The 27,234-nt window shown below is 36.8% G+C and overlaps 1 protein-coding gene across 1 annotated transcript in view; it reads right to left on the bottom strand.

Moving 5' to 3' along the window:
• The window catches only part of LOC149804303 (menin-like), an 82,152-nt gene that overhangs the window by 19,262 nt on the left and 35,656 nt on the right, over positions 1-27,234 (bottom strand). Inside the window, exons 3-5 of the mRNA XM_089938609.1 lie at positions 14,202-14,386; positions 8,606-8,646; positions 1,325-1,549 (exon numbers count right to left, since the gene is read on the bottom strand). Of these exons, the coding sequence (XP_089794735.1) occupies positions 1,325-1,549; positions 8,606-8,646; positions 14,202-14,386 (451 nt within the window). The remainder of the gene's footprint in view (positions 1-1,324; positions 1,550-8,605; positions 8,647-14,201; positions 14,387-27,234) is intronic.

Here is a 27,234-nt window from a genome sequence, read left to right as displayed (position 1 = left end):
TGAAAAGGTGAAATTTATGGGTGCATTTTTAAAATAGCATACTCACCAGCAGTTCTGAAATTTTCCCGAAATAAATCTGGCGATACAGAACTATTAACTTATGATCATCCAGTGTATATAAGATAAGCAATCAATAGGAGACACTACACGGAAAATTACCAAACACCTTGAATACCGTGATACCAAATAACCTGCAATATTGTAGGAAGCTACCATAAGAGAGTTCTAATTCATGCCAGCTAGGTGTGAATTAATACATCATCAGAAGGCTAAAAAATGTACTGTGTAAATAAACAATTTAGACACCTTATACTTCAGACATTTCCTATCCAATTTTCACAATATTCTTACGAGTCCCATTTCAATCACTGGTGAACTAAACAACATGAAGAACTGGTTTTAAGAAAATGGATTTTCTAAATGGTCAGCAGAGCAAACAGAGCAAACTCTTTTCTAAGGGATCAATATTTGCTGAATGCATGGAAAAGGGCAAACAAAAGATGATACAAGTCAAAAATTATGATACACACACTTGAGATTGCTGATGCCAATGGCACTAAATTCAATGTTGTTGTTATTGTTGTTGTAGGGTTTAACGCCATTTTTCAGCACACGATAGGCTATACATGGCGGCCAGTATTAATGGTGGAGGAAGAACCCGGGAAAACCCCAGAAAGAAGCACCGACCCACAAGAAGCTACTGGCAAGCTTTCTCACATACCCACATCAGCCGAATTGGAGACTCGAACCTACGCAGACAGAGGTGAGATGGCAATGATCTGTAACGGAGAGAGCTTTAGACCACTCGGCCACTCGGGGCCCCCTAAATTCAATGAAATTGGAAAGTGACAAAGTAACAAACTCATTATCTGCTAAAGCGGGCAACAACAAGAAACGAGCAGAGATGATACTGTCATCATGTGCATGTCTTTTCTTTATGGATTTCTTATGAAAAGACTGTCACATACAAATATCCCTGTGTAGCAAGGACAAATTTAATACCTCATATGTACTGGGACTGATGCTTGATCAACAAGAATGTATCAATAGATATTTTGTCAATATTAATTACAATAATAGTGATGAGTTTGAAATAAAATTAAGGTAATTAAATTTGTTTGCTAAAACAGAATTACACTGACAATTAGCAAACATTTCATACATTACTGCACAGCATACACGTGTATTTTTTTAATGCTTGATGCTCCATTATACGAAAACTTTCCTTCTATTTTAATTTTGATACAGATGAGCTTCAATGTAATTCTTCACTGGTATGGGATTTTAGAGACAAAAAATATTAAGTGTTGACACTTGAATTTACTTTTTGATAACTGAGGCAGCATCTGCCCAGGCTTTCAATGCTTCCCTGTAGTTTCCCTTCCTGCAGTGATAAGCTCCCAAGTAAGTGTAGGGGTACACATGCTGTTCATTATAATAGGTTTTGGCAGATTCTATTGCTTTCTCAAATATCTGTACAGGCAGTGGCCGCTCCACCGTAGGACACAATTCCTCCAGGTCTCCAAGATTACCCAGTGCCATTGGGTACCTGAGGATAATAAATATAAAAGTAAGAAATAAAATGTCATCAAAAAATGTGAGTGATAATTTGGTAAAACTTGCTATATACCCTCTGCTTATTTGCAAAGATTCTGTATGCCTGTGTATGTGTGTTTGTATGTATGTGTGCATGTGTGTGTGTGCATATGTGTGTATGTGTGTGTGTGTGTGCATGTGTGTATCCATCACATTCCAAATTTATAAAGATATATTAGGGTTGTTAAATTCCATGGAGTATCCCATGTGGTGAGAGAAAAAAAACTATCAACAGATTTTAAAACTTCTATTTTTGGAAAACAATATAGATGTTTTAATCTCTTATGATACCATAATATATCCAAATCAATAAACACTAATGGTACCCATAACATATCCACATCAATAATCATTAATGGTACTCATAACATATCCACATCAATAATCATTAATGGTACTCATAATATATTCATATGAATAAATGGTTCTCATATGTCCACATCAATAAACACTATGGCACTCATAATATATCCAAATCAACAGATATTAATGGCACTCGTAATATATCCAAATCAATAAACACCATGTTACTCATAATATATCCAAATCAATAAACACTAATGGTACCCACAATATATCCAAATCAATAAACACTAATGGTACCCACAATATATCCAAATCAATAAACACTAATGGTACCCACAATATATCCAAATCAATAAACACTAATGGTACCCACAATATATCCAAATCAATAAACACTAATGGTACCCACAATATATCCAAATCAATAAGCACTATGGTACCCATAATATATCCACATCAGTAAACACTAATTGTATCCATAATATATCCATATCAATACACATTAATGGTACTCATAATATATCCATATCAATAAATACTATGGTACTCATAATATATCCAAATTAATACACATTAATGGTACTCATAATATATCCAAATCAATAAACACTATGGTACTCATAATATATCCAAATCAATAAACACTAATGGTACTCATAATATATCCATATCAATAAACACTAATGGTTCTCACAATATATCCAAATCAATAAACACTATGGTACTCATAATATATCCAAATCAATAAACACTATGGTACCCATAATATATCAAAATCTTTAAACACTAATGGCACCCATAATATATCCAAATTAATACACATTAATGGTATCCATAATATATCCATATCAATACACATTAATGGTACTCATAATATATCCATATCAATAAATACTATGGTATCCAAAATATATCCATATCAATACAAATTAATGGTACTCATAATATATCCATATCAATAAATAATATGGTACTCATAATATATCCAAATTAATACACATTAATGGTACCCATAATATATCCAAATCAATAAACACTATGGTACTCATAATATATCCAAATTAATACACATTAATGGTACTCATAATATATCCAAATCAATAAACACTATGGTACTCATAATATATCCATATCAATAAACACTAATGGTTCTCATAATATATCCAAATCAATAAAGCACTAATGGCACTCATAATATATCCAAATCAACAGATATTAATGACACTCATAATATATCCAAATCAATAAACACCATGTTACTCATAATATATCCAAATTAATACACATTAATGGTACTCATAATATATCCAAATCAATAAACACTATGGTACTCATAATATATCCATATCAATAAACACTAATGGTTCTCATAATATATCCAAATCAATAAAGCACTAATGGCACTCATAATATATCCAAATCAATAGATATTAATGGTACTCATAATATATCCAAATCAATAAACACTATGGTACTCATAATATATCCAAATCAATAAACACTAATGGTACCCATAATATATCCATATCAATAAACACTAATGGTTCTCACAATATATCCAAATCAATAAACACTATGGTACTCATAATATATCCAAATCAATAAACACTATGGTACCCATAATATATCAAAATCTTTAAACACTAATGGCACCCATAATATATCCAAATTAATACACATTAATGGTATCCATAATATATCCATATCAATACACATTAATGGTACTCATAATATATCCATATCAATAAATACTATGGTATCCAAAATATATCCATATCAATACAAATTAATGGTACTCATAATATATCCATATCAATAAATAATATGGTACTCATAATATATCCAAATTAATACACATTAATGGTACCCATAATATATCCAAATTAATACACATTAATGGTACTCATAATATATCCAAATCAATAAACACTATGGTACTCATAATATATCCATATCAATAAACACTAATGGTTCTCATAATATATCCAAATCAATAAAGCACTAATGGCACTCATAATATATCCAAATCAATAGATATTAATGACACTCATAATATATCCAAATCAATAAACACCATGTTACTCATAATATATCCAAATCAATAGATATTAATGACACTCATAATATATCCAAATCAATAAACACCATGTTACTCATAATATATCCACAGCAATGAACACTAATGGTACCCATAATATATCCAAATCAATAAACACCATGTTACTCATAATATATCCAAATTAATACACATTAATGGTACTCATAATATATCCAAATCAATAAACACCATGTTACTCATAATATATCCACAGCAATGAACACTAATGGTACCCATAATATATCCAAATCAATAAACACTAATGGTACCCATAATATATCCAAATCAATAAACACTAATGGTACCCATAATATATCCATATCAATATATAATATGGTACTCATAATATATCCATATCAATAAATACTATGGTACTCATAATATATCCATATCAATACACATTAATGGTACTCATAATATATCCAAATCAATACACATTAATGGTACTCATAATATATCCATATCAATAAATACAATGGTACTCAAAATATATCCAAATTAATACAAATTAATGGTACCCATAATATATCCAAATCAATAAACACTATGGTACTCATAATATATCCAAATTAATACACATTAATGGTACTCATAATATATCCAAATCAATAAACACTAATGGTACTCATAACATATCCATATCAATAAACACTAATGGTTCTCATAATATATCCAAATCAATAAACACTATGGTACTCATAATATATCCAAATCAATAAACACTATGGTACCCATAATATATCAAAATCAATAAACACTAATGGTATCCATAATATATCCAAATTAATACACATTAATGATATACATAATATATCCATATCAATACACATTAATGGCACTCATAATATATCCATATCAATAAATACTATGGTACTCAAAATATATCAAAATCAATAAACACCAATGGTACCCATAATATATCAAAATCAATAAACACTAATGGTACCCATAATATATCCAAATCAATAAAGACTAATGGTACTCATAATATATCCATATCAATAAATACTATGGTACTCATAATATATCATATCAATAAATACTATGGTACTCATAATATATCCATATCAATACACGTTAATGGTACTCATAATATATCCAAATCAATAAACACTAATGGTATCCATAATATATCCATATCAATACACGTTAATGGTACTCATAATATATCCATATCAATAAATACTAAGGTACTCAAAATATATCCAAATTAATACACATTAATGGTACCCATAATATATCCAAATCAATAAACACTATGGTACTCATAATATATCCAAATCAACAAACACTAATGGTACCCATAATATATCCAAATCAATACACATTAACGGTACTCATAATATATCCAAATCAATAAACACTATGGTACTCATAATATATCCAAATCAATAAACACTAATGGTACTCATAATATATCCATGTCAATAAACATTATGGTACTTATAATATATCCACAAATCAATACACATTAATGGTACTCATAATATATCCATATCAATAAACACTAATGGTTCTCATAATATATCCAAATCAATAAACACTAATGGTACTCATAATATATCCAAATAAATACACATTAATGGTACTCAAAATATATCCAAATCAATAAACACTATGGTACTCATAATATATCCAAATCAATACACATTAATGGTACTCAAAATATATCCAAATCAATAAACACTATGGTACCCATAATATATCAAAATCTTTAAACACTAATGGCACCCATAATATATCCAAATTAATACACATTAATGGTATCCATAATATATCCATATCAATACACATTAATGGTACTCATAATATATCCATATCAATAAATACTACGGTATCCATTATATATCCATCTCAATACAAATTAATGGTACTCATAATATATCCATATCAATAAATACTATGGTACTCATAATATATCCAAATTAATACACATTAATGGTACTCATAATATATCCAAATCAATAAACACTATGGTACTCATAATATATCCAAATCAATAAACACTATGGTACCCATAATATATCCAAATCAATAGATATTAATGGCTCTCATAATATATCCAAATCAATAGATATTAATGGCACTCATAATATATCCAAATCAATAAACACCATGTTACTCATAATATATCCACATCAATAAACACTAATGGTACCCATAATATATCCAAATCAATAAACACTAATGGTACTCATAATATATCCAAATCAATAAACACTATGGTACCCATAATATATCCACATCAATAAACACTAATGGTTCTCATAATATATCCAAATCAATAAACATTATGGTACTCATAATATATCCAAATCAATAAGCACTATAGTCTGACTTTACATCCCAGTTTGTTTGTACCCCCTATTGATTTCAATAACGAAAATGTTTAATGTGATAAAAAGTGCACAGAAGTAAGTTAACCGAATCACTGATTTATAATTTCTAACCTGACTGTGACCAGGATGGCACTAATACTGGCATCCCCTGCACCTTTCATGCTTAACGGACTTTCCATACTAAATGGCGCCATACTGTGTACACTATGGGCTAGTTTATTTCCATCAGACAACATAACAATGTATTTCATCCTATTCGGAAACTGCCAGATAATTCAGTAAATACCATAACTTTCAAGAGTTTGGAATTATATCCCTTTGCAGACATGAACATAGAAATTAAACCGCTTGTCAATTCCACGTGAAAGGCAAATTTGTTGTTGTCATTCTTTTCTCTTGCTTGATTCGACATTGCAAATATCGGAAGCAGACGACATATGTATATACATCTGTAGAAGTGCACACACCCCTTTGCTGAAAATTTACTTTCCAGAAACTGGAAATGGATCTTGAGCATGTCCATGTAACATATGGATTTGTGATAAAAAAACAACACAAACGCCGAAAATAAACTAGCCCATATGTCACTTTTCAAAATTAAACCAGTTCTCGCTTATAGAAGACCCAAGAATTTGCAAGATTTTTTAATCAGAACAGACAGAAAATTAAAAAATACACTTTTCGTCATCTAAATGTAACAGACACCGGTGTTCTCAATGTGCAAACATAAGAGAAAGTACTTCTTTCAGTAGTGCTAATACAAAAGAGGTATTTTCTCTACGCGATAACACTAACTGCATATCAACAGATGTGATTTATTTAATAACCTGTAGGGGCCCCAAGTGGCCGAGTGGTCTAAAGCGCTCTTCGTTACGGATCACTGCCATCTCACCTCTGTCTGCGTGGGTTCGAGTCTCGGATTCGGCTAATGTGGATATGTGAGAAAGCTTGCCAGTAGCTTCTCGTGGGTCGGTGGTTCTTTCTGGGGTTTTCCCGGGTTCTTCCTCCACCATTAATACTGGCCGCCATGTATAGCCTATCGTGTGCTGAAAAATGGCGTTAAGCCCTACAACAACAACAACAACAACAAATTTAATAACCTGTAAAAAATGTAGCATGCAATATGTTGGACAAACACTACAACAAGTTTCAAAGAGAATGAATAATCATCGCTTTCATATAAAAAATTATAGAGATCCTCAGTTTTCCTCTAATGTTTCAACACACTTTAACACCAATAATCACTCTCTACTTGATTTTTCTTTCATGCCAATAGATATTGTGCATGGTGACAAGAATAGACTCATAAAAGAAACTTACTGGATTCATAAGTTAGATACTCTGTATCCTAATGGACTTAACGCTAATGCACTATATAAAATTGTATAATTTAAATTGATATATTGTATATCGTTTATAACAATATAATTATATTTATGACTGTTTGTCTCTAGTTTATTTTAATATTTTCATGTAACATAAGGAAAACTTCCATTCAGTGTGAAACGCAATGATGATGACGGTGTTATGGTCCTCTCTACTTACAGTCAGGTTAGAAATTTTAAATCAATGAATTAATTGACTAAGTTCTTTGCACTTTTTATCACATTAAAGGTTTCCATTATTGGAATCAGTAGGGTGGGTTACAAACAAACAGGTTGGTATAGTCAGACTATAAGGGTACTTATAATATATCCACATCGATAAGCACTAACAGTACTTATAATATATCCACATAAATAACCACTAACAGTACTCATAATATATCCACATCAATAAGCACTAACAGTACTCATAATATATCCACACAAAAAACCACTAACAGTACTCATAATATATCCACATAAATAACCACTAACAGTACTCATAATATATCCACATAAATAAGCACTGATGGTACTCATAATATATCCACATCAATAAACACTAATGGAGATCAGGGAACTGATATATGTGAAGCAAAGCAACCATGTAAACTGAAATTGAGCCTTTATATGTGAATTTATTTACATTGAAAAAAAAACATTTTTCTACTCAAGTGGCATACAACAATAAAGAAAATTATAGAGACACATATGGTCTTTCAAATTTGTACTATTCCAATGAAATTCCTTAACAGAAAATCTTATATCTTGTGTTTACTCTAATTGATATAAATCTGAATGTTATAGTGCTTGATTATTCATTCTCCATTTTAAATTCATATGCACCATGCTATGAAAGACAAAAAAGCAAAGCTTGAAAAGTTGCTGTGACTATTACTTACTTGTCTAAATGTCCCATGTCATACAGTTGCCAAAGCAATTCCTGAAAGAATACAACAAACATAACTAATTAGTACTTTACTTATATGTTCTTTGGCACCATGTTCAAAACAAATTTTTTAACATAACAGTATTTAGTTTTTATGGCTGTATTGCTACTTTTTCATTTCATTAAATGGAAAGGATCATAATTTGAGTACTATTGGGTTAACTCCTTTACATAATGAATCACCATAACCACCAACACAAACAACATACATAAAATTCAAATTCCTTGTGGGCTGAACAAATAAGCCTTTTCCATTCCTACAATGAATGTAAGGAACAAGAAAGATCTCCCTCTCTGGACAGGACCAATACATTTTGGACTCCATTTCAATATTCTGACAGGGTCCTAAAGACACTCCCTGCAAAGGGTCCAATAAAGATAAAGGTTTCACAACAAAATATTGATTCCATGCACAGAAGCCTGTTCTTGCCAATAAAGCCTGAGGCTATCATGATAGAAACCAACTTTTGGAAGAAAATCATTTCTTCAATAATACTTACCTGATCATAATACCTTAGGTGAACTACTACTATCTAACAAATCCAGCCCTGAAAGGGCTAAACATGTTAGCTAAGAAAGCTAAAAGTTACTTTCCCCATATTGGTGGCATTAAAATAGAGTGATCTTCCCTTGATACAGAGAATGATTAAAAATCTCATGATTACTGCAGTTACTACTAGGGTGGAATGCATGCTCTCTTAGAATGATGTAACTGCAGGGAGGCTGGTAAAGTGTATCTTTATTATGATTGGGTAAGTATAATCAAAGAAACATATTTTACTTGAAAAAATTGGTTTCTTCTTCAAATATCTTCTTCATCATAATACCTTGATAAAATACAAGAGATAGATGGAGTAACATCCTCCTACCGCTGAGAGGTTATCTCTGATCCTTTGGGATAAGTGAGGCAGCTTTCTGATAGATAAACAAGCTGGAGAATTGACTAAATATGTGAAAGCAAGGCTTTTATGAAAATTAAAAACTTTTCTCCTGCACTTCCAGCAGAAATCATCAAGCCATTTGAACAAGGACAAAAGTGCCTGTGCTATGTCATCATTTTCCTCTTTTGATGGGGAAAATAGATGTTGGATCCGTAAATGCACCAGCTTTACCACTTCAGGGCTCCCACAGGGTCCTCTAGATGATCTTGAGATGAAGGGTCCAGAATAGAGAGGTTTCACCACAAAAGACTCACTGCCCAGTTGTATGATCTTGTTTCCAACAATGAGAATAGGGACCATGAGTGAAACTGACCCATCCCATCGGAACTGTAACTATTTCAGGTCAATGCCAAGGCATTATTTTGCTGATTCTGCCTGCCACTGGTGAAGCAAGTAGAAAGCAGATGTTATATGAGAGGTGATGGGGTTCATGTGAGCAATTAAAATGGTGTCTTATTAAGCCAGGTTAGTAATAATGACAGATTCCACTTTGTGCACAAAGCCAATGCCTTTGGACACGTGAAATTGAAACTTGACAGAAAATAGTTCTTTGTTTAGTCTGATATACTCTCTTCCACAATGAAGCAGCATGTCAGAGACCATGGAATGGTAATTATACTCTCTTCCACAATGAAGCAGAATGTCAGAGATCATGGAATGGTAACCTTTTATTGTGACTGGAGCTAACTAATTCTCAACAGAATGTTATGGTAGGAAGTTAGATTATTTAAGTTATTGCTATCAGTGATGAAACCTGATCATCCTCACACCATTGTGAGAAAATTTCCATTTGCCCTTGTATGCTTTCTAAGTGTGTGTGTGTGTTGGGGGGTCCATCTCACTTAAGCAATTTGCTTCATCACTTGCTGAGATAATTGTTTGTTCCTGAGGGTTTATTTAATATAATTCAGATGTGTGGGTTCAAAAGTCCTGGTTGGAATGAATGTGTGTGTGATTTGGATTTTTAATGTAGCTTTAACAATTTTTCAGTTATATCGCTATGATATCTGCAGTGTGGCAGTTTATAGTGATGTCTAGCACTGGGGCATCATGCTGCAGACATGTAGCATGATGTCCCACCCAGTCACATTATCCTGACACCAGCCTGACCAGTCCTAACACTAACCTCTTAATGCCGAGCGCCAACGAGACAACTGTTAGTACCAATTCTGTAAGTCTTTGGCATGACTCGGCCGGGGATCGAACCCATGACCTCCCGCATCATAGGCAGATGCTCTAACCACTAGGCCACCGGAGCTGTCCTGATTGGAATGAAACAGCTGCTATCATGGTTGCTTGAGCTGATGTAGAAATACCTATTTTACTTGGGATTTCCACAGCTAGATTCTTCCCACTTGAGAAGAACAATTGGGATGACTTCTATGGCAGTGACATCCTACTACCTGGATGACATTCTTCAAGAACACCAGGTAAGCTGTATTTTGGAACAAGAGTTGATATCCCTTGTTACTTACCCTCCAGAGCCTTGAATTCCATATATATAAGCTGACAAAGCATAACACGAAGCCAGATCAAAATCTTGGCTGCACCTTTTTCAACAGAAACTACACATTTCATTAAGTTCTGTTTCAGATTATGTAAACATTTCAGTCAGTAATGCTAACATGTTTTTTTTCCCCCCATTTTGATTGCAGTGCAATTCATTGCTTAGTATTTAAGAGCCAACTCCATAAGTATGTCTGTTTTTGTATACACTTTCAAATGATGAGACATTTCAGGATGCATAAATGCAAACTTTGATCCACATTTTTATTTTATTTTTATAGCTCTAATTGAATTTTTGCATTGTTTCAAATTCACAAATTCAACATAGAGTTAAGTTAATCTTTGATTGGCTAAAATGGTAAACACCTCAGATAAATTACCAGTATTATAACTGAACATGTAAAGCAGAGGAAGACGAGAGAGAAATGTAAAGAAAATTAACCATAAAGACAGAAAAACAAGGAAAAGTCACATGAAAAGAATAAATTAAAACTTTTTAAAAATAATTATATAAAACATAAATGAAATTCTATGGCAAATTTACACATACAACAGTTTCATAAAACATAATCTTTGACAAGTTATCAATTATAATTGAAAGCACCTCAATGTTCTAAATTATTTTATTAATGTTGCATACTTTTATCAATAAAACAGAGCACTCAGGTAACTAACATTATTTACATCCAGAGAAGAGAGAGGGCCTTATTTCTTGATCCAACTGAGATCCTAAAACCAGCAATTGATGTGGAATAATGATAGAGAAGAGAGAGGGCCTTATTTCTTGATCCAACTGAGATCCTAAAACCAGCAATTGATGTGGAATAATGATAGAGAAGAGAGAGGGCCTTATTTCTTGATCCAACTGAGATCCTAAAACCAGCAATTGATGTGGAATAATGATAGAGAAGAGAGAGGGCCTTATTTCTTGATCCAACTGAGATCCTAAAACCAGCAACTGATGTGGAATAATGATAGAGAAGAGAGAGGGCCTTATTTCTTGATCCAACTGAGATCCTAAAACCAGCAACTAATGTGGAATAATGATAGAGAACATAACTGTACCAGTGATGTCTATTACACAAAGACATTATCAAGGTCAACTGGTTCGAATTGTTGCTGGAAACCAAAGACTAATTTATCAATTATAATCAAAGACAGACACCAAAACAACAGCTTATTAAGAGTGAAGATGGATGTGTCGACATTACATTTTGCTTTAGGCTGAAATATCAAGCTAAAAACGGATCATTGAAGAGCTATGAGTAGTCCATCTGTATTCTGAATATTAACCTACATTATGGACTTTCTTTAGTGGTTATATGATAGTAAAGTGAATATATGATAGTAAAGTGAATATACGATAGTAAAGTGAATATACGATAGTAAAGTGAATATACGATAGTAAAGTGAATATATGATAGTAAAGTGAATATACGATAGTAAAGTGAATATACGATAGTAAAGTGAAAGTGAATATACGATAGTAAAGTGAACATACGATAGTAAAGTGAATATACGATAGTAAAGTGAATATACGATAGTAAAGTGAATATACGATAGTAAAGTGAATATATGATAGTTATGTGCTTAATCTACAGCATTTTATAAATATTCATCAAACATTCAAGTCATTGAGATGGACTATTTTACTTTGTAGAATTAATTATATCAATGAAAAAGATGTACTGGTAATTTCTTGAGTGCGTCAAATAACTACTGATAAATTAAATATCAATGGTACTATGGTTAAAACATGATAGGATATTTTTTAAAAAAGATGAATAAAGCTATACACATTCATATTTTTTTAGGAACATAAGTACAGTACACTACAGAGTATAGACCTTACTACACGACCAATAAATTGTAAACTACATGACCAATAAATTGTAAACTACATGACCAATAAATTGTAAACTAAACAACCGATAAATTGTAAACTCTTTCATTGTTTTCTTTCATTTCATGTTTTTGAAATGAAAAAATACAAGCAGATACAAATGCATACAAACTAATGATAACAATTATAGTATAAATCAGTCATATTAGTTTATAACAATTATAGTATAAATCAGTCATATTAATTTATAACAATTATAGTATAAATCAGTCATATTAGTTTATAACAATTTACTGACACAAGACAGCTATCATACCATTTTCTGATTTTGCTGATTGCAACTCAAAATCTCAGTATTACTGGTACTTGAAGAAGCAATTTTAAGCACGTAATAAATTCAAAGTACAAGACAAAACCCTGTCTTATAGGTAAAAAAAGGATCCACTTAAATGCTGAAAAATATGGTAAAAAATATTAAATGTTTTTGTCTGTGATAAAGGTGGAGCAAACTTATGAGGGAGAATAGATGGAGCATACTTCCATTATGATGAGAACACTCCCTGGATTGCTCCAACATGAGAGTAGACGGAAGATACTTCCATCATGATGAGAAAACTCCCTGGATTGCTCCGACATGAGAATAGATGGAGCATACTTCATTATGATGAGAAAACTCCTTGGATTACTCCGACATGAGAAAATGCACACAATGATTAGTATCTGCATCCGAATGACATGCAAATGACAAGCCAATGACATGCAAATGACAAGCCAATGACATGCAAATGAAAGCCGAAGCAGCAACTGACAAATGATGGGATTAGGTGCCAATCACCCTATCACAGAGAAACCATTTTTGTCTGAATTCTGTCTTCTTAACTAGACTGCTTTTTAGTATGTTAGTTTAATTTCTTGTTACCAGTCAAGATTTTAGATAAAATGTAAAGCAAATTTTGGATGTTGCTGTAATGTTGAAAGCAGCCTCATTTCTGGGAAGGAAGAAAATCTGCTGATTTTTCCAGACTTGAGAACAGTGAATGCAATAAATGTTGGGGCTTGACGTACAGATCTCTACTATTTATAATTAGTCACTAATTAGTCACTCAATAAAAGATATGTGATACTGATTATGCAGTTGTAATAATGTACAACTGCACCTAACCCCTTTTAAATGGCGTGGTGCTAAACACAGAAAAGCACCCATATGTACAGCTCTGCTGTAGATTTCAGGATTTAAACTCAAGTTTGAATTTCAATACCTGCTGTAATGCTCCCATTTCAACACTGTCTGTTGTGGCATTGATGGATGGGTTTATGGCAGACACAATGGCTGCCACTTCAATCTCTCTGCTACAGATGACTGGCTGCCCATTAAGGTATAACCAATTCTTTTCTGAAACACCAACTGTGATTGGCTGGCCTCTCTTGTCCTCATTACCCTTGCCTAGAATACAGATTGATAATAATGTAAAATATACATCCACTGTCATTAATGAATTCTGGGTCATGACCTGAGTATGATTAGAAATCTTTCATAGCTTATTGACCCTCCCAGTCAACGTACTAATGACAGCTTAACTGTAATTGTAAATCACATTACTGACTTTTTGTCTGGGCAGTTTGTATAATTAGGCATGAAAATTGGTGTTCTCACTTTAAACATCTAATGGATCAGCAGGTAGTTGCTCAAACTAAGTGAGATCAAAACACAAGTTGACTTTTGTTTGTGACCTTTGATGATAAGGTAATAAAATATGCTTCCTGGGGCTACTGCTAGTAGCACCCACAGCAATAGTTTGAATTCCCTCTTACCCTTCCAACCCCATTTTTGATTTTGTGACATTTATGTTGGTGTAGTGTCAGGGTCAATTGCCTTCAGAAAAGTTGGAATTCACCATGCAGTGTGGCATAAGGCAGCCGCTTACCAACAAGCTTAGCAAACTTAAACAATGTTAGATCAAGTCATACCTGCATGAAACATATAGGAAGATGATTTTCTGATAAATTACGAGTATTATTATCATTATATACTGTAGTATCATTTATTTGCGTTGGACTTGATTTTTGTGGTTTTGTATAAAAAAAGGCATTTTAGTGGGTACTTAAATTCGTGATTTTGTCTGTCAAAGTTAGCATATTAGTAAGTATTTAATTTCATGGTTTAACCTCTACAAATACCCAAAAAAAGAATACAAAAGAATAAAACTATGCCGATGCAAACGGATGTCAATTTAATGTTTAAAGCAATATTACCACCTGCATGAGAAAAAATTAAAGACCTGGCAAGTTCAATACTTACACAGTGTTTTCGACCAAGTGAATAACATCAGTTGAAGCTGACATAACCAATAACACTAAAACAATACTTCCATCTCTATGAGCACAAATAAAACACCTGTCAAGATTAATCAGTTTTGTCACGTTTTCGTTTGACTGCTCAACATCAATGGAAGCCAATACAGCCATCAACACTAGGCCAGTCAGTTATTAAAGTACAAATGAATGATCTCTTACTTAAACCACTGTCCATCAAGTTGCACCATCTGTACTTTCTGATGATCATGATGTAAGCACAGTGGGTTGAGCAGCAGAGGGGGCGAATCGGACATTTTGTCCAATCGTTATTTTGCTTAATTATTACTTTCTGCACTCAACGATCTAGTGTCGTCAGCGCCTGGTAAAAAAAAAACGACGACGTCGTTGGGGGATCGTCGCGTCGTCATTTGGTTTAATTAACACCTTCTGCGCGTCGATCCCCAGCGTCGTCAGCGTCCGGTAAGCACATCGACGACCGCGTCGATGTCATCGCCCCCTCTGCTGCTAAGTGGTTATTTACAATGAAAATTATTTACAACTAACCGAATATTTGGTCAAGTCCGATACGATATCGTGTCCGAGGATCATGTAAATTTATCGTTACGAATCCATGTGGGGTCGACTGAGCATGACTAAAAAAGTTTCGAAAAACATTAAAGTCCATGTCACCGCCGCACCATGTCTGCCAAATATTTCGTAGCGTGTGTGTATCAACGCCGTTGAACACAGCAAGAATATTACAGTTGTCTCTAATTACTTTTGGAATCTGAGTGTATCGTTGAGTGACATATATCACGTCAGTGTTTTTATGCCTGCCTCTGGAAAATATCCTAGCTGGGTTTTTTTGATTGTCTAACATAACATCATCGTACACGACTAGATTGTTAACGTCGCCATCAATATCATCAATACCCGGTGCATCATTGATATCCGTAATAAACTCAATAACATTTTTTTTAGCGATCGCTGATGCATTCTCGTTGAAATCTTTCAACACCTCGTAGCATCGTTGATCATCTACGCTAGGAGCAACCAAATACAACTTATCCCACTTCATCCATCTCATTATTAAATTAAGTAACAATTGCGTCTTGCCGGATCCAGATGGTCCGATGATAATCATCCGGATCGAGTTTGGTAACGCTGCAACATGCTTAACTGGTTCTCTTGTTTTAGTCGCCGAAAAATCAATTATATTCATATCTCTATACATAAATTATGGATCTATATTGTGTGAAGTGTAGAGTACGTACTGGTACAAATGATATGACAACCGTTACGACAAGAAATAACAGATCGGCGCTTACTGGTAAGTGTGTACAATGCGGTACAAAGAAATTTAGATTTATTTCTATTAGACCCGGAGATGTTTTAAAAAAAAGCGAGGAGGTGACATCGCAGCCAAATTGTCAAAACTCCCCGGAACACCGTGGGCAAAGTATCCAGGAGAAAAACACCTCCCAGGATATAACTACTGTGGCCCCGGAACACGATTAGATATTAGACTCGATGATCAAAATCAGCCCAAACCCGGTGAGTATCCAATAAACGCTATCGATAAGGCGTGTCATGCTCATGATGTTGCTTACAAAAGTAGCGATCTGCAACAGCGTCATATCGCGGACGTAAAATTAATTCACGCGTTAAATGCTATTCCTGATAAATCCGTCAAAGAAAAATTGGCTTCATGGTTGGTAAAATCGGCTATGAAAGGTAAATTAATGATTGGAAGCGGAGCTTCTCGCGCTGGTAATTGAAAACGCTAACGTTTATAATAACAACATGGATTCCATCTATTATTCCCCGAGAGGATACTGGAAGGGGAAGGCCGCAATTGGTAAGCTTGCAAGCGCTGCAAAGGTAACAAAGACCACTGCGGCTAATTGGTTATCCAAACAGGCTATATGGCAAATCTATCTACCACCGCCTAAACAAATCAACTTCTCGCGCTTTGATGTCAGCGTACCTAATGAAGTTCATCAGGCTGATATACTATTTCTGCCGCATGACAACGGTTACAAATACGCGCTAACCGTAGTTGATGTTGCGAGTCGATACAAACAAGCGGAGCCGTTAAAAACAAAGTCGGCAACTGAAGTAGCCGCTGCGTTTGAAAGAATTTATCGAAGAGGCCCTCTGCGCTGGCCAAATCTATTACAAGTTGATCCCGGTAGTGAATTTCGCGGCGCTGTTTTATCAACGCTGAAACATCATAGCGTCGCGATACGACGAGGTCATACTGCGCTACATCGTGATCAGGCAATTGTTGAACGATTCAATCGGACTCTCGCTGAACGGTTATTTGGATATCAATACGCGAAGGAATTCATCCAAGAAAAACGATCTCGTGAATGGGTTAAAAGGTTGCCAGGTGTAATTGCAGCGTTAAATAACGAGATTACCCGAGTAATCAACATGAAGCCCAGCGACGCGATTAAATACGAGCATATACCCGGAAAATTAAAAATAAATAGCGTTTCTAAGCCGATTCTTGGCGATGTCACTGTTAGATATCTATATGAACCAGGAGAGCTTGAAGGCGGTAAAAAAAGGGCTACCGATCCTATTTGGAGTGTTACCACACATAACATATCAACGATAACACGATCAACTGGTAGACCACCGATCTACAGACTGGATTCAACTGCTCCTCAGCGCGGATTTACACGCGAGCAACTACAAGTGATACCTAACGATACTCAATTACCCCCACGTGGTCTTAACTAGCACCGTTGCGTCTATTGCACTCAAGACAGGTCAACCTCACATTGTTTTTGACATGACCGAGACTGTTATCGATCCTATCCACGGTAAATTGGCGAGTGTCTTTATCCGAATAACGCCAACTCATTATACAATTGCAACTCGCGCAGTGATTATTCTGTTGTTGTCGTAGCGAGATTATTAATTCGGCATCAATATCAAAACGCCGCTGTTTTTTTTTATCCTGTTGGCGGTAACCCGAGAGTTTTCTATCAATGACGCTTGCATCGATGGTGACTTTGTCGCCGGCTTCGTCAGTGACTCCGTCACCGGCTTCGTCAATAACAATTCTTCGAAGCTGATTTATCCTTCGTACTCTGGACACTGCAAGATAGACTAGATTCGACCATTCGATGCGATTATCAACTATCCAAACAATTGTGTCCGTGATGGTTAGTCCCTGCGAGGAATGTATTGTTGTTGCGTATCCTAGCGTCCACGGGGATTTATCAGCACGTAGCACGTCCTCGACGACGCTGATATCAACGAGCACAATATCATTCAGCACGAGAATTTGTTTTTTTGTCCCCGACGCTGTCGGGGCTGGAATTTCAACTTCAATGTTCTGCCGGCGTGTGTCCGCGGGTCTATAACATAACGGCACTGGACGCGTTGGAAACTTTTCCTTATGCAACGTAAACAACTTCCGCTGAAGTGTGTCTCTGACTATCTTTCTACTCGCTACAATCAAATCGTTTGGTCTCCATGTTTCCCAGAATTCATTTAACGGCGTTTCCGGAATCACCTCGCGAATTATTTCACATTGAATTCTATCCGGCTGTAATCTGATTAATTTCTTAACCTCGCGCAGTTGTTCATCAAGTGCTCGGTAATCAGTATCGGTTTCTTCATAATAGTCCACGAACCCGCTCAACCAATCATGTGGACCCTCGCCGACAAATGGTGGTGGTTGGCCATGGTCCCCACACATGATTACCGCTGTATTCGCGCGCAGCAACCACTCAAGAAACATTTGTAAAGTATCTAACGAAACAGTACATATCTCATCCCAGATGATAATGTCGGGAATAAATTTTTCACCCATTCGATCAGGAGTCCACTCACCGCCGCTGTATCGAAAGAAGCTGTGATAAGTAACGGCGTCAACATTTCGTTGTTTTATTTCTCGCGCTAGTCTATGGGTCGGTGTAAGCACGATTATACTTGCCCGCGTTCGAAATAATTCAATTGCCCGAGTCGTCTTTCCTGACCCGCCACAGCCGCTTAAATAAACCGTCTTGTGTCTACAAATTGGATCAGAACACGATGGTGCATTAGACCATTCTGATAATTTATCACCGCGTAAGTAGTCGTTCTCAACGGTGACATCTGCTGACGGGGAATAATCGCGTCGTATTTCATTTTTAATTCTCCATGTACCCCAACTCTCGTCCGGACTAGTAAACTCGGCTACGTTTCCCTTATACGCTACGTCAGTATAAAATGAATCAACGGCTACTCTAACCGCGGTGTCAGGAAATCTATTTATCATCGAGAATAAATTAATAGCGGCATATCCCAGCATAGACGCCCTCAAATGCGGGTATGCCGGGCTGTCTCCATCGCTGTAGGTAACAACTGTACCCAACCTTGTTCCATTGGACAAGAAAGCTGTTTTGCAGTTCACGTATCTATTTTTCGCCACTGCGTCCTTGATTACGAAATCATATTCTGCGTCATCTATAATCAGCCGTGAGCAATATCGTTTGTAATCGCAGTTTTTTCCACCTTGTGTAAACTTACCAATTATTCTTCTACCGAGATCTTTTGCCTCGTGGTTTCGTTGGTTGAATATCCTCCTGGACCATTCGATGATATATTCCTCGTCGGCATCAATGTGTTTTCTGGATTCATCAATTATGCTATCTAGACGCTCTGGTTCTGGTAACCAGACTTCAGTCTGCGCCCGGTATGATATAATCGCGTCACTGACAATCAACGAAACTAGCATGCTACAATCAATCATATACCGTAGCAGCGCTATTGGCAACCACTTCTTTTCAGCTATGTGTCTACCGATCCAAATATAGCAACAGCGATGGAGTCCTGCCGCGAATTCAAATGATACTATGCGAGCGAATCCGGTTAAATCAAAATCAGGCAGTGGTCCATTAATAGCAACACGAGTCATTTCATGACTGGGGTGTCCAAATCGTTTAAAATACTCAGCGGCGGATCCATACCCGAGAAAACTCGCTGGATAGCAGGCAACCATATCAACCGAGATCATAGCGTCGCGGTTGTATTCAGTGTTCCATAATCCACCGTGATAATACTCCAAACAACTGGATTGTACATCCGGCAGAAATTCCTTGCGCGTTGGTCTCCACGCATTTTTCCTTGCTGCAACATGAGCTACAACCGATGGAATCGTAAAACAATTTGTTAGCAGTTGTTCATCATGCTCTTCAAATTCCATGGCGGTTTTTTTCATCCTGTTGTGAAATGCTTCAGTGCGATATAATTCGCCGTTTGGTCTTACAAACTGATCAAAGGTATCCGCATCGTTTTCAGCGCTGCGAAGTAACCACACTGATACAGGGTCGTTTTTACACAAGTAGGCAATAGCATCAAATAGTTTCCTCTCCGCGAGAAAACCATCCCGGGAGAATTCTTCTCCTAAAAATTCTTCGGGTATATACTTTACTGTTCTATCCCGTGGAAATATTGTGATCACGGGCGTCCATGCGTGTTCGTTATGATCGATAATTTTGATTGGGGCTCCCTTCGATTTATACTTCGATTCGTATAATACTTCACCGGTTATCGTTGTAACGGTTATTGGAAATCTCAACGACGTTTCTAATCTCGCTATGTCGCTGATGGTTGCTCCACGCTCTTTTACGGTTAGTTCCCACTGGTTGATTTTGCTACGTCGTAAATCAGTCAATTTGTTTCCTCGACATGCATTTGTAAAATGCTCTATTATTCGTTCTGCTACACAATTTATCCCAGTTGACTGTTTCATCGGTTTCAGTTTTCCGATATCAGGTTTCTTATTTAACGGGTATATTCCATAAACAACTGCTGTTTCAGGATACGCTCGTTCATAGTATGGTTTGTCAATTCCGGTTAACAACCCCGGCTTGGAGTCGCGGCTGACAGTGACTGTTTTCTTGTCGCTGAGAACTGGTTCAAATTTATCACGCATGATCCAATCGCCTGATTCCACCCGGACAATGAATTTTACTCTGAAGAAATACCTTTTACCGTCAAGTTGTGATATTATCATTGCTGCGCGGTTGTCGTTCATGGTAGCATCAACAATGCCATCAATTCGAAATGTTGACCAACTGTGAGATGCGCCATCACGCTTGAATTCATTGATACAATCGCGTATTTTACTCAACAGGGTTTTATCGTTTATTAACGCTTTTGGTGTGTCCTTGAGGACTCTATCGAGATTAAACCTAATATTTTTCCGGGGCTTAATTGCTGCCAATCTCTCGAACTCATCCATATAATTAAAACAAGTATTTAAATGAAAGAATATAGTATAATGAATCACTGCAAATGGTTGATGATTGGGTCGACAACCCCGTGCAATAAATCATGTAGAGGTGAATTCTGCGGGTATCATTTACAAAGCGTTCGTAATGGTTCTCTTGGCCCCCTCCCGTGCTTGGTTTGCCACGTCGGTGTAAGAGGAAAATCGCAGTTGTGTATCAATTGTGGCGGAAAGCGATACAGAGAGTTAAAACGTTATTATGACAAACGAATAAAAAACGCCGTCATTGACCCCACCGCTGACTTCGTCATCAAAACCCCCCAAGACTACGTTGAAAGATTCATAATTAAACCAAATAATAAATTAGACAAGTAGTATTATTATACAAATGGACCAAGAATTTCAGCCGCATCCCCTGCTCGTCAATTACGAGGCATCTCGCGACGGTATTGTTAGAAATCGTAGACTGAAGAAGCCGGTTGGATGGAAAAACAATCACGGGTATTTAATGTTTACTGCTGGAGGGAAAAAATATCTCTGTCACAGAATCATCTATGAATGTTTCCACGGATTGATCAAAGATAGTCTCGTTATTGATCACATTGATTCTAATTATCAAAATAATAGACTGTGTAATCTGCAAGCCATCTCTCAGAGTGAAAATAGTAAAAAAGGCCAAACTGGTAAGTACTCAAAGAAAGCAAAACCCGTAAAGTCATTTGATACAACAACTCACGAGGAAAAAATATTTCAGTCGATGAATGAGGCAGGAAAATATTTTGACATTTGTATCGCCTCAATACAATTTGTTGCAGAACGAATATATCAAACAGCGATCTCAAAAAAGACGGGTCATAGAATTCGATTTTCATATATAACATCAAAGGGAGATAACTCGTTTTGTGATAGCGTCGCATGACAAGAGTTACGTCCCTTGAAGTCTAATTAATGTTGCGTCCCTTGAAGTCCAATTAATGTTGCGATTAATTAATCATTTTACGATGAAAACTAATGAAATACACGCTATTATCTAACAGCTGTATTCTTTTTTTTAATGTTTTATTTGAGTATTTGGTTTCATTTAAATGCCGTGAAACACCATTAATAAGTATTTAAGGATTCAAACGATTCAAGGGAATTCAAATTAACACACACCTTGTGACTGACGCCGCTGTATTAGTCACTTTATATATAAGATGACTCGTTATAAGCCTGGGGCTTTCGAAAGCCAATTCAACTAATCAAAACTAACCCACGCTCTTGACCCGGGCGTGTGGTTGTCTTTTGTTCACAATCATGCAACCGGGTTAATTTAATTGGGTTGCTTTTGATTAGTTGAATTGGCCGTAGAGTTCCGCCCCGCCGTTTTATGTTTGTGCTGTCTTGTGCCGTCCCATCATCCATCAATCATTTCATTGTAAATATATTCATCCTTAATTAAGTACATGTAGTGATGTCCCCCAAGCATATCTTCTGGGCGGTCTACGATGACGTTTGTCACCCTAGGCCTCCCTCCCGGAGATGTATGCTTTGGGGTTCCAAGATGTGAATGTCCTTAATTAAGTATATGTATATGCCTGTAATCTGCCACAACACTCGAGTGGAGATCTACGGCATTGTACTGTCCATGTATGCCTGCAATCTGCCACAACACTCGAGTGGAGATCTACGGCATTGTACTGTCCATACAAAAAACGGGGTCAAAAATGACCCCAATAATTTTATTAAAATTTTTGATATTAGAAATAAGATGTTTTATAAGAATAATGAATATCGAAGACATCAATAATATATTAACTGAGATTTCAAAATTAAAAAATCAAGGAATTGAATTATCTGATGGTCTCGACAGTGAAAAAATATTATCCGATTATGAGATTATTAACGAACAGTCGAAACGGGGGCGTTTTACCCTGGCCCGCGAGTATTTTTTTATAAAACGATTACAACATACGATTAATGAGAACCTGTACCACAATGACGCAAATGCATTCATTGGACTATTCACTGCCGTTGAAATAATACGAAAAAAACTCGGACGTGTTTATGAACGACGCCGGGAGATTTCTAGTAAGATCAAAAACATTAGAAGGATTATAGACGAAAACTCCGTGGAGCCCCCGATGGTACACTCGGCGGAAAATTAGAAATTTGCGGAGTAATTTGCAATAATGGTAGGTGAATCACTTACTACTCGGCTAGCCAGAGAGCGACTAGCAGCGCTTAGAAAGTTTATACCGTTACGAGACAGGGTGAGAGAGAAACTTCAAACGCGACAACAAATGCAAACCGATTTTACTGTTGGAAGCGAACAGTTATTTGCCCCGGTAACTAAAGCGACTAAGGATGTTACGGCGGTAACTGTACCCGTTCTTGGTGCGCTTGAAAAGATAGCAACTCAGACCGAACAAACAAAAAGGTCTTTAGAAACACTCCCTGCAAAAATAGCGGCTGCTACAACACGGAGGCCACCACCACTCGCTATAACCGAACCACAAGAACCTTATGTTACAATGGCCGACGAAGAAGAACTAGGTGCTACTGCGAAAGAACCAGAAGAAGAAATACCCGAAGAAACACCAGAAGAAGAAATACCGGAAGAAAAAGAGGGGAATATACCCCGTATTGTACTCAAGAAGAGCACAATAGATCAAATTAGAGGCTTCAGCAACAGGGAAGAATTAATTAATTTTACTGCCAACAATTTTGCTAAGAACATACGAGATAAGAAGCATATCAATAGCGGTTACGAGAAAAATATAAAGTCGTTAAAGGACTGGGCAAGAATAGTGTATTTAGCAAGTAAACATAAAGATGCATTACCACATCATAGTAAATCCGATTACGACGCATTCCACAAGGAAGTTAAGATTATAACACCAAAAAAAGGAAAAGGATACTCTGTTGGTAAAGAATCCTATGGCGTTACCTGTCCTAATAGTGTTCTCAGTGATATATCACGGCTGGAAGTACTAATCGGAGGAAAACGAGCCGGAAATAACTCTACGGAAATAATCAATGAGGCCGCTGATATTTGCAAGCGTTTATTTGCAGGCGGTATTATGGACATTAATGCATATCGAACGCTCATAGACGAACTCGTGGATGATTAATTGGAAAACTGGTGTTTTTAATAAGGATGATCATACACTACAATCACGATAAACCAGTACTCGTCTACGTGGTAAACTCGCGATTGCCTGTTTACCGCGCGTACTATGGAGATGGTCTCGGTAGCACCATTGCGGGGTTATTTACAAGAATGGCTCCAAAAGTAGCGCCGTTAGCCAAACAATTAGGAATGAAGGCTATTGATGTTATTCGTGATAAGGGTATTAGTGCTATTGGAGATGTTGCCGGAAAGGCGCTTTCAGCCGCGCGGGACAAACTAATGTCATTGGTGAAATCTAAGAGATTTTCAAAAAGAAAACAGATGCCATCAACGATAGTGATGCCTGCAAATGTCAGTAAAGTAATAAATAACGCCGTGGAAGAAAAATTAGAGTCATTGGCGACGACTCAGTCGTTGGCGACGACTCCGTCGTTGGCGACTTCGCCATCCGCCGATGCGGCATCCAACGCGCTCATGAACGCGATAGCGGGGAGTGGTTTAAATTCAAAGAATTTACGACGAAAAAATCGCAATTGAAAACATCAACATGATAAATAATAAAATGTTTGCGCGTACCGCTGATCCCGCGTTTGATATGGACGCCCCAGTGCGCAGGGATGATTCTGTCCGTGATTATCAATATTATTCTTATTATGCAGCGCAACCCGACCTACGATCGCGAATTGAACTTCAGGTCCAAGATACTAGTAAATATTTTTTGCCGTGTGAAGCGTTTATCGAAATTGAGGGGGAACTCGTGACAAATGCTGCCGATAATGCACCATACGCAGATGACCATCGTGTTCGAGTTGGCTTCGTCAACAACGGTATCATGGCGTTATTTGAGAGCGCCAGATATCTTATTGACGGGCGAGAAATTGAATCAATAGAACGCGAGGTTGATGTTGCAACGACGATAATTGGGTTGGCGAGATACTCGGATGATTATACAAGATCGGCGGGCCCATCTATGATGTTTTCGAAGGACACCACCAATAACGCTGACCATCTTCAGTACGTTAACGTGCTGGCGGAAAGAGATACCGCAGTTGACCCACAGGCTGAAGCAGCCAATCCAGACCGCAGAGCAAGACCAGGCGCTAATTTCAATATTATAAAAAGCACCAACAATGATTACAATCTAGGATTCGCAGCACGAGTAGGAATGTTGCAAGGACCACGCCGACAGTTTTCATGCGCGATTCCACTCCATCACATATTTGGATTCTGCAGAAATGTCAGAAAAGTTGTCTATGGGGCTAAGCATACAATCGCGCTGACGCGAAGGGGCGATGATAACAATGCAATATGGCGTGCTGCTGGCGTCGCTGCCGGTAAAGTCGTTTTAACTAAAATGGCATTGTGGATGCCGGTACTGACTCCATCAGTTACCACGGAAGCACGATTGTTAGCATTTATGGAACAGGGAGGGAAATCGTTGTTGAGTTGGCTAGCGGTAACAACTGATGCTAAAGAGGATAACGTCGCCGATACGTTTACATGGCACCTGGCGTCAAAACAGGGTGTTTCAGCCCCGCGTCATATATTCATAGCGCTGCAGAATAGGGAACGATTGGGTAGTCAAGAACGCAGCCATATGATATTTGATCAATTAGGAGTCAGGGATGTTTCGCTGAGAATAAACGGACAACAGGAACCATCCGAGGATATACAGCTTAATTACGGCGACAACCATATCGCACGTGTGTATCATCGATTGCTGTCGTATATGGGTCGTGATCAAAACGTCGACACTGGTTTGCAAATATCACAACTTGATTTTAAAAACCTGTATCCGATTTATTACTTTTCGTTGGAACATCTTGATTTAACGAGACAATCCGTCGTTGATATACACTTCCGAGCTCGTATAGCCCCAGCTGGTGTTAATTACAGAGCGGTCGCTGTCATTCTCAGCGATAAATCAATGCTGCTAGAAGGTGTTGGTGGACGAATGAGAATCGTTGATGCGCCAGTGGAAAACATGTAATTGAAAGCACAAAACGCGTTTACAATAAAATGTCGTATAGTGTCGTCAATGTAGAGTTGACTGATGGTCAAGTCAAGAAATTACGATCAAAGTCGGCTAAACAATGCGGGATCACAATAACGCTGAAGCCGTCACAGATGGCAGGTGGTAATCATAAGATATCGTTGACGGCGCGTCAAATAAAACATTTCAATGATGCGATGAAGAATAAAAAGGGTGTTCAAATAGATTTTTCAGCCGCAGCAATTAAAAACATGGAAAAGACCGGTGGAATATTTCCGCTGTTAGCTGCGATTCCGGCATTGATTGCCGCGGCCGCACCAGCAGTGGCTAAGGCGGCGGCGTTAGGAGCCGTTGGTACCGCGGCGGGGATGGCATTGAAGAAGGCAACCGGGAAAGGCTACAAAAAAAAACAACCCGTGGCCGGAAAGGGTCTAAGACTACCGGGAACCCCGTATTCATGGTACTCGGGAAAGGGTCTAAGACTACCGGGAACCGTTTATTAACGCAAGAGTCTATGACTCCTGAGTCAATGACTCCTGAGTCTATGACTCCAATGTCTAATTTTGATTTAATAGACGCCGCAAACGCGTTAGCGATAAAAAACTTCAGAGGTGTTTTCATGAGGGATCAATTACCGGCGGCACCAAGGAATATTGAAAC

The sequence above is a fragment of the Sinohyriopsis cumingii genome, chromosome 2 (assembly GCF_028554795.1).
Source record: "Sinohyriopsis cumingii isolate HCF-2022 chromosome 2, ASM2855479v2, whole genome shotgun sequence".
Classification (NCBI taxonomy): domain Eukaryota; kingdom Metazoa; phylum Mollusca; class Bivalvia; order Unionida; family Unionidae; genus Sinohyriopsis; species Sinohyriopsis cumingii.
The sequence above is the reverse complement of the archived record's forward strand: the minus strand, read 5'-3'. Positions and strand labels throughout refer to the sequence as shown.